Raw genomic sequence first — 9,470 nt, 5'->3', positions numbered from 1 at the left:
AGGCCAGGTGGGATGTGAATTGCAAGTTAGTTTCCTAAGGTTTTTTCCCCTTTGAACCCACGTGGATTCAAAACTTAAAAGCCAATCAGTTCCTTAGATTAATTAGCAATTTGCAAATGGTTACATAGAGGGACAACAACTCAGGCTTGTTAGGAGACTCAACAGCTGAATCCTGTTTCTCAAAAGGCCTTGAAGATTAAAGCATCCCCAGAACAAACCAGATTCTTTGAGTTGTAAATTAGCCAGAAAGCCCTCTCACTCTGAATCTGCGTCCCAGACAGCCAGGTGTCAAGAACCACAAATCAGCTAGAAACTCTTTTTCCTGTAGAAAGGAGATGACCAGTTCACACTCTTAAAGACAGAAAGTCTGAAATTAAAGAACCAGATGCACATTCTCAGGATTCTATAGCATTTGGCTCTCCCATAATGCTCTTCTGCATGAGCCAAAGTTCTAACCTGCTAAGATTTCCCAATATCACTACAGGATGTTATAGGATTTGCACAACGGTAGGATGCCTCAAAGCTGTCACCATTTTCCGGGAAGGATTCAAGCAAAGAACTGAAGAACTATCTACCCCTCACAGAGCTACAATTCCCAGCACCCTTCCAGGATACTTTGGGCAGTGAGGTGATGTGCTTTAAGTGTCTGGTGTGTACAAAGTCACCCCCTCTCCCAGTCAGGTATATATTTCTTTACTGGGTCAAGTTATGCTGGCTGCAGAGTATGCCAGCTTTAGAGTTTCACAGAACCCTTCAATGAATGGAATGAAAAAGCAGCCAAACTTCCACTGACCTCTCTCCTCCACTGATCTGTATGGCCCCCTCCTGCTCTCAGTCTCTGTACAATCTTCTGTGTTTCCGTTCCATATGACAGAGAGTTCTGTGGAACCCACCAGCTGGTGCATTCCCCAAAATACGCTGAGGTGCCCCCCCCCCCCGAGCAAAGAGAGAATATTATACCTACTGCATAATTCAAAATAAAATGTAGCACTTGGGTGCCTGCATTTCTATTTCATTAAAGAATGGAACAAACAGAGTATCAAATTTCATATTTTTGATACAGGATGCCTTCTCAATTAATGGAGCACGTGCTTCCCCATCTACAAAGGATGAAGACTAGAAAGATCAGTCAACAATGTTTGTTGTGTACAGAAGATCATTGATTGCGTACATGCCCTTTCCCTGCCCCACGTCATCCAAGGATGCCCCCCTCCTTACAAATCCTATCAAACAACTGTTTAGATATTTACAGTAAAATCTATTATTAGTAATAGACCATTAGCAGGGGCTAGAAGAAGAAAAAAAAGACTAGGTTAGCCTGACTACTCAGCTCCCCGCCCACTGTCGTTAAATAAGTAATCATAGTATAACAGAACTATTTCACGAATGCCAGAGGATTGCAGAATAAAGAAACCCTGCTAGGTAAGGGAGGAGGAAGTGAGTAGACTCAACTATTTCCCTAAAGGGAGGAGGGAGAGCCTTGGAGTTTCCAGGTGTGTAAGTAACATCCCTGTTCCCCAGCATATAAATGGGAGACAGGTGTCAAGCTGGAGTCAGTTTACCTGTCCCTTGCAACTGACAATCACCCTCCAAGGGAAGCTAAGCCCAAGAGGCAGAGAAAGAGGAGCTCGTGGACAATCCACCTTAAGCATCATCAGCACCTGCTCACTGCCTCTTTCGAATCAGCCGAGATGGTAAGGATGCCACCTCTGCCACCTCCAGGTGCCCGAGGGAAATGCTCAGGGACTCTCTTACAGTTCCACTCTGCTGGAGGAGGGCAAGGGAGAAGAATCAGCCTTTCAGAAAGGAAATGGGATGGGTTGGATTCAGCGTTAGTCTGGACCTATTTTTCTTTCTTATCTGTTGTGATTTGCTAAAGTGTTTTTATGACTTGTGTGTGGACAGGGCTGGCGGTCAAACTGCTATCTGAAGAACATTATTCTTTTGTATTCAATCAAATACATGAACGGTATCTGTTTTAAAGCTGTGATTCTAAGCACCCTCGCGGCATGTTCCTGTATCTCGATAGAATGTGTATGTTCCGTTCAAACTGAGATTTACTCACAAGAAAGTGTTGTCTTAAAATCAAAGGACTGTAACATTTAAGCATGTGCTGTACTGATTCATTTGTGGCTTATTTCAATATGATAAAGTCTAGTGTGTTGGTAAATGGTCTCAAAGTAAATAACCTTGGACCTAAAAATGTGGATAAGTAAGGTTATAATAGAACATACTCATTATCCCTTAGTGTGGGACAGTGGAAGAGACATCTGAAAAAATAGGAAGGGGGGAGAGAAAGAGAAAGACGGGTGGAAGATCTTGAGGAGAGACTGATGGGTGAAATCCTGTACATGTCTATTCTGAAGTAAGACCTGCTGAGTTCAGTGGGACTTACTTCCAGTGAAGTGTGTATGGGGTTGTAGGATGATAAAATGAAGTGCAGTGAATTCTATGTGTGGTAGCCAATACCGCAGAAGACAGAATCAGGAGTCAAGATAACATTAACAGATTGGAGAACTGGGCCAAAACAAACAAAATGAAATTCAGTACGGACAAATGTAATGCTACAGGAATAACCAGCTGTACAAATATAAAATGGGGGACACCTGGACTACTGTACATGCGAAAAGGATCTAGAGGTCTTAGTAGACCACAGGTTTAACATGAGTCAACAGTGTGATGCAGCAGCAAAAAAAAAGAGCTAATGCTGTTCTAAGCTGCATTAACAGAAGTATAGTGTCCCGATCAAGGGAAATAATAGTCCTGCTCTATTCTGCCTTAGTCAGACCTGGAGTACTACTTCCAGTTTAAGAAAAATATTGACAAGCTGGAATGCGTGCCCAGGAGGGTGACCAAGATGATAAAGAAACCAAACATTATGAGGAATGGTTGAGGAAATAGGGTATGTTTAGCCAGCTAAACAGGAGACTGAGAGGAGATAGCCATCTTCAAATAAAGGGCTGTCACACAGAGGAGGGAGCAAGCTTGCTTTCTCCTGCTCCGAAGGCTAGGACCCAAACAAATAGATTCAAGTGACAAGAAAGGAGATTCCACCTCAACATCAAGAATAACTTTCTGACAGTAAGAGCTGTTTGACAGTGAAACAGACTCTCAGGAGAGGTGGTGGGCTCTCCTTGCTTGGAAGTTTTTGAGCAGAAGTTGGATGGCCGTCTGCCATGTGTGAACTAGTTGAGATTTCTGCATTGCAGGGGGTTGGACTAGATGACCCTCGGGATCCCTTCCAGCTCTACAGTTCCATGATCTATGTGTGTTTACTCAGAGGAAGTTAAGCCTTAAGGTGCTCACTCCAGGAAAGTGTGCTTAGAATTGCAGCTTTAGGTTACTATTTTTTTCTGAACACAGAAAGCAAGTATCTCACAGGCCCAACAGAACATCACACCAAGAAGATAAAGAAGTGTCACATTTGGCTAAAGACATGATTTTAAACATATGCATACATATAGCATCACCTGTGCCCATGGTGCTCTGCCCCAACTAGCTTACAATCTAAAAATTCTACACAAGGGGGGAAACAGAAAAATACTCAAGAGGAAGAATATCTGAAAACTTCAGTTCTCTCTCTGGGCTGGGACATAGGAATATAGGGAGTAGCCTTGTACCGAGTGAGACCCTTGCTCATCTAGCTTGGTATTGTCTACACTGACTGGCAGCAGCTCCCCAGGGCTTCAGACAGGGAGTCTCTCCCAGCCCTACCTGGGATGCTGGGGATTGATGCTTTCTGTGTACAAGGCAGATGCTCTACCATGGAGCTACAACTCTCTCCCTTCTATTTTAAGTGTACTGTAAGAAAGAAGTTCAAAACTAGTTGAACTAAGGATGTCTCCTAATTAATTCTAGCATGGATGAACAATGTTTTCTCTCCAACCACCATCTTCAATCCCTCTAGTATAGTTATATGCATCTCTTTCTTCCCCTTCCAGCGGTCCCTTTTGCTTGCACTGATTCTCCTTGCCTGGGCAGAGGCCAAGCGACTGGGTAGCCACCACCGACACCACCAGAACTGCTTTGCCGCAGAGGATGTGCAGGAAGGGTACGTGCCCACGCTGTTCCGGAGCAGGGCCACACGGTGGGAACGCCAAGCTCCCGTTCAGCTGGTGCCCTACGTGGAGGGTGAAGAGGCCAGTCCACGGAGGCAGCGGAGGCACCACGAGACCACCTGCCCCGATCTGAAGGTCCAGGGCACTCTGAACAGAGAAATCCACGAGCGCTCCATCTCACCATGGACATACCGGTAAGGGCACAAGACATAAAAAGCAAGAGTGAGCATCTCGAGTGGACAGGTGCAGAGGCAGTTTTAGGGTAGCATGACCAGTGCGGCTGCACTGGGCACCACATTGCTGTAGAAAGGAGTGCAAGATGCAGGGTGTGTGTGTGCCAGATTTTAGTGTCACACAGGGCGCTGCTGAAATTTGAGAGCCCAAAGTCTGCCACTGACAGATGTGAGTGTACTAAACACCACAACCAAACGGTAGTCCTCCAGCCCACATGGCAACTCTTCGACTCTTGCCAGGGTCTGTTCCCAAACACCCCTAATAAGGTGCATCCTATCATTTTAATTTTATAAAGATCTTTATATACCCCCATTTGTGTGTTTTTTTTAAAAAAATCAGAGCAGTTTACAACAATTATATGTAAGATTTTACAATAAAAATATGAAATGTTATAATGATAAAATCAGAAATCAGCCAACTGTTAGGGAGATATATATTCTGATTGCCAGAATAAGCCTGACAGAATAGAAATATTTTCAGCAGGTGTTTAAAAGTTGAAACAGAAGGTGCATCAAGATCATACAAGAGAGCCAGAGGTATAGGAGAAGTCTTAGGGGAAGGAGAAGTCCTAGCAAAAGCGGCTTGTTGTGCAAGGAAGAGAATTTGCAACAAACTACAATTTCCATAATTCCTTGAGGGTGGGAAGATAGAAGTCATGACAGTTAGACAGCTATTAAGGCTGTTGTTGTGGTTTTGAGTTCGCCTAGCTCACTTTTCTTTCTCCATTATATAATAATAATTTATTATTTTAAACCATTCTTTTTAAACCAGTATTGATGAAGATGAGGACCGCTATCCGCGCAAACTGTCCATTGCAGAGTGTCTCTGCAAAGGATGCATTGATGTCAAGACAGGACAAGAGGTGACCTCGCTCAACTCTGTGCCGGTGTTCCAGAACATGATGGTGCTGCGACGCAAGCCGTGCCAACACAACGACGAGGCCGCTGGCTTTACCTTTGAGGTGAAGTACATCGATGTGCCCGTGGCCTGTGCCTGCGTCCTCCCCCGATACAGCAGCTGAGCGGGTGACCGTCTGCGCAACCAATGCTCCTATGGAGCAGTTTCATATGCAGCATGGTCCAAATCTAAATCTGTTTTTCTGAATGCAGCAGCATCACATGTCCCAGTCATTGTGTTTGTTTTAAAGCACTTGTTCATTTCAACTCTAAGGATTATTGTGGTCCTGCCCCTTTGGGAGGAAGGGCGGGGTATCAATGTAATGATGATAACAAAATTGCTGCCCAACAGCTCTGAGTCATCCCTGGAGGTCAGGAAGGGATTTTAATCAGGTTCCCTTATCCCTACTCCCCCTCATAGCCTAGAGCCCCTGGTCCCACCCATCAGATGACAGCCTTGGGACATGTCAGCACTTTTTCAGGAGGAGGGAGCAATGGAGAAACTGCAGTCCTAAGAGCAAAAAATAATCATCTTGTGGCACCTTAAAGATTTTTCTTTTAAAAATGGCAGTAGCTTCCATGGACCACAGTGCACTTCTAATGCCACAAGACTCTTGCATTGCTTTTGCTCTAGCAAACTAACATTGGCTACCCTTCTGCATCCTAAGAATAAGGGGAAAGGCTGTAGCTCATTGGTAGAGGTGCTTAAGGCAACAGTATCTTTTGAAGTCCTCCTTACTCTCTACCTGTCAGGCAGAATGCGCTGGTGGCTGGTGGCTGGTGAGGCTGGTGAGGCAGCAGGCAGGGAAACCAACAGAAGGTGGTGCCACAGCCAATGACAGGCAGAGCCACTTTCTGATTGATTGATTGCAAGTAAGAAGGCAGGCAGCGCCCTATTCACCCCAATGGACCAGCAAAACATGCATTGATGGAAGGGACTGATCCAGGTAGCTCCTCCCCATATGATTGTTTTTAACCTATTTATTTATTAGTGTTTGTATTTATATTATTTATGTTTGAAGTTATCAAGTGCTTGTTCTGGTTATTTATTGATTTTGTTCCCTAGTAGCTCTCCAAGGCTTTGCCGAGAATTTACTGAGTCCGTATCTGTGATCTCTTGCTGCCCAAATTCCAGCTGGTGCTGTCTTGAAATGTGTCCCCCACTCCCTAGAAAATCTTTCTTCCCTTTTGAAAAGAAGCTTACATTTTCCTGCTTCATTCTCAGGGCATTTTAGAACTTTTTCTGGGCGTGGGGCTTTGTGTTTACCTTATCCATCTGAGGTGGCTGAGGACATTACATATTTACTTTCTTACTTACTGGTAAAACGTTTCCTCAGCGCTCCTCAGCACCCACCAGCTGCCCACTTTCTGATCTGAGAAAGCCCCATGGGAGGAGCGACCTCATGAGGTCTTCTCCTGAGCTTTGACTGACATGTTGGCAGCTGGGGTGGCTGCAGAGTGCAGACCATTCCTGAGGTAATTTGTGGAATGAAAGAAAGGAAACTCCCCCTCAGCCACCTCAAAGATTAAGGCAAATGCTTCAAAAACCCTGCACACGCTGTCAGAATTTCACTGGGCCTTTCTGTCCTCCTTGATAAATCCTCAACTGTGATGTCTTTTTTTTCATTAGTTGAGACATTTTCCAGGACAGCACCAACCCCCAGCACAGCAGGGACAATCTTGGCAAAAGTGTGCCAGCAAACAGCCTGATCAAATATGCCAAACTGCAGCAGGGATCACGTGGCTTGGCTGTCTGTTGCAGCTGATAAGCATAGCCAACCCTGTGGCCTGGTGCAATTGTCAGCTTCAGCTAGGTGCTGGTGTGCAGCATGCTGACCTGCCAATCACATCATAACAGAAATGGTCGCAATGTCTTCTTGTGGCAGAAATGGGCCTTGTAGGTGGAAGACCCAGCTCATCCCTGTGTTACAGCTGTCTAATTCCAGAGTGCCAAGCATCATACTAAAAAGAGAACTGGTGCTTGACATTGCTGCACCAGGCAGTGGCTGGTTTAGTGCAACTGCGTGACATGCCCAGGACTCAAGTCTTTGAGGAACCTTGCTGCGTTCCTTAGCTGGAAGGTTCTAGGTGAGGAGTTTGCTTGGGAGGAAACTCTCAGTAGCTCTGCATTCCTTACTAGTTCAGGAACCCCGCAACAGATCATCAGGGTGAGATGCTTTAGCTGTTGCTACCAAAGTTATTTGGCTTCTCCAGTAAGACCTGTGTGTGCTTAAATATTAAAAATCAATAAATTTCACCATTGCTCTCCCAGGGGTAGCAACCCCTGCGCTCCCTTCCCCAAAGTGCTGCTCTCAGAGATGATGGGAGGCACTGCCTATACATTTCTAACCTTGTGCCAGCAGCCCGTGACTTTTCTCTCTGACAATTGCTGGATGTCACCTCCCCCACCAGGTTTCAACATTGCACGGTCTGGCTGTGGGTGTGTGGAACAACAAGTGATGCATACTGTGTGGTTTTGATTCGTTTTTGCTTTTCCAGCCATGGATTGGAACTCTTATTTATTGAATTGCTTCAGGGAGTTCCAATCAATTAATTTATTTTTGGTCTCAATATCTAATGGATAGGTGCTCTTATTTATTTGATGTCTTGTGGTGCTTTTAATTGATATGTTTTTATCTCTAAATATCTAATTATATGTCTAAATTATTAAGTTATTTATGCAAATGTATTTATTGTGACACTAAACAAACAAACAACCCCTGATAGGAGGAGGCATCACCCAGACTGGGATGCAGAGGCTTCCTCCACTGTGAAATTGTTTAATAAATTGCATTAAAATAAAATGTTATTTCTCTATGAAAGCATTTGGGACTCTTGGCTGTTTTGTTTACAGTGCAGGTCTCTCTTGAGAGATCTGAAGGTCACAACACAGAGAGCCAGTGTGGTATAGAGGTTAAGAGCGGTAGACTCGTAATCTGGTGAACTGGGTTCGCATCTCCGCTCCTCCACATGCAGCTGCTGGGTGACCTTGGGCTAGTCACACTTCTCTGAAATCTCTCAGCCCTACTCACCTCACAGAGTGTTGGTTGTGGGGGAGGAAGGGAAAGAAGAATGTTAGCCGCTTTGAGACTCCTTCGGGTAGTGATAAAGCGGGATATCAAATCCAAACTCTTCTACTCTTCTTCTACACCCCTCACTGGCTTTGCTTGGCATGTGTTGTCCTGCCCACTTTTGCCATTGGCATGTGACCCCCAGAAAATCACCCAGAAGGGAACATGGACCTTGGAGTGAAAAAGGTTCCCTGCCCCCTGAGCAACACAATCCAGAACACAAGCCATGTTGAGCAAATGGCTTCATACAACTGGGATGTATGTGTGAACCAAGCTGTAGTGAAAAGCACAATTTTCATAGGGAATCAGAAACATAAGGAAAGTTCAGAAATAAAACAAAAGGTCCTTCCTTCTCCACCCGGCAGTGGTCAGTCTTCATGCAGCCCCAAGGCAGGGCTTGAAGGCAAGATCCCTCTCCCACTGTTGCTCAACCAGATTGTGGCACTACAAGGTAGACTGCCTATGAAACTGCAAGCTCCACTCAAAAGCTGAAGGTTGGACGATTCAGGGCAGGCAAAAGAAAGGTCAGCTTCAAGCAATACATAGATAAACTGTGTCATTTGCCCCCACAGGAAGCAGTGATGGCCACCAACTTGGATGACTTAAAAAAAAGGATTGGGTGAATAAATAGAGCACAAGGCTATCAATGGTGGCTATGTTCCACCTTCACTCTCAGAGGCAGAACTGCTTCTAAATACCAGTTGCTGGGAATTGCAAGTGGGGCAATTGCTGTAGATTGTGGGCTTTCAATAGCCAGCTGGTTAACAGGAGGCTGGACCAGACAGGACTTTGGGCTGATCCAACGCAGCTCTTTTATGTTCTCAGTAATGGCGGATAGTTATTGAAAGACCTCCTTCTCCTCTGTTGACCACCATCCCATCTTATGACAGAAAATCCAGTGAAATCATTTTCTGCAAATCACTTACCTCTTTTCGCTCTGCATCTCTCACCAATGGTGAATTTTGATACACTAGCTCAGCATGACAGCCCCCACTCACAAGGAAAGCTCCAAAATGGAAGCAGCTTCATCAAACATTATATACAAGCGTGCACGGTAAACATACAAAGCATTAGACCCAACTGCTCAGAATTGGTATGATTGTGTATAATTACCTAAGAGTGATGTGAGTGGCACTTGGGACATGGGTGGCGCTGTGGGTTAAACCACAGAGCCTAGGACTTGCCGATCAGAAGGTCGGCGGTTCGAATCC

The 9,470-nt window shown here is 45.0% G+C and overlaps 1 protein-coding gene across 1 annotated transcript; it reads left to right on the top strand.

Moving 5' to 3' along the window:
* Positions 1-1,527: 1,527 nt before the first annotated feature.
* Positions 1,528-8,013, top strand: IL17C (interleukin 17C). The gene is made up of 3 exons (XM_083453349.1): positions 1,528-1,694; positions 3,942-4,252; positions 5,064-8,013. Exons 1-3 carry the CDS (start codon positions 1,692-1,694, stop codon positions 5,311-5,313), a joined length of 564 nt encoding a protein of 187 aa, XP_083309475.1. The 5' UTR covers positions 1,528-1,691; the 3' UTR covers positions 5,314-8,013.
* The last annotated feature ends 1,457 nt before the right edge of the window (positions 8,014-9,470 follow it).

The sequence above is a fragment of the Podarcis tiliguerta genome (assembly GCF_965153285.1).
Source record: "Podarcis tiliguerta genome assembly, chromosome: 8".
In the NCBI taxonomy this organism is placed as follows: Eukaryota; Metazoa; Chordata; class Lepidosauria; order Squamata; family Lacertidae; genus Podarcis; species Podarcis tiliguerta.
The sequence above is the reverse complement of the archived record's forward strand: the minus strand, read 5'-3'. Positions and strand labels throughout refer to the sequence as shown.

Coding starts and splice junctions, on each gene's coding strand:
- IL17C (XM_083453349.1), top strand. Junction 4,253..5,063: donor ATCTCACCATGGACATACCG/GTAAGGGCACAA, acceptor TTTTTAAACCAG/TATTGATGAAGATGAGGACC.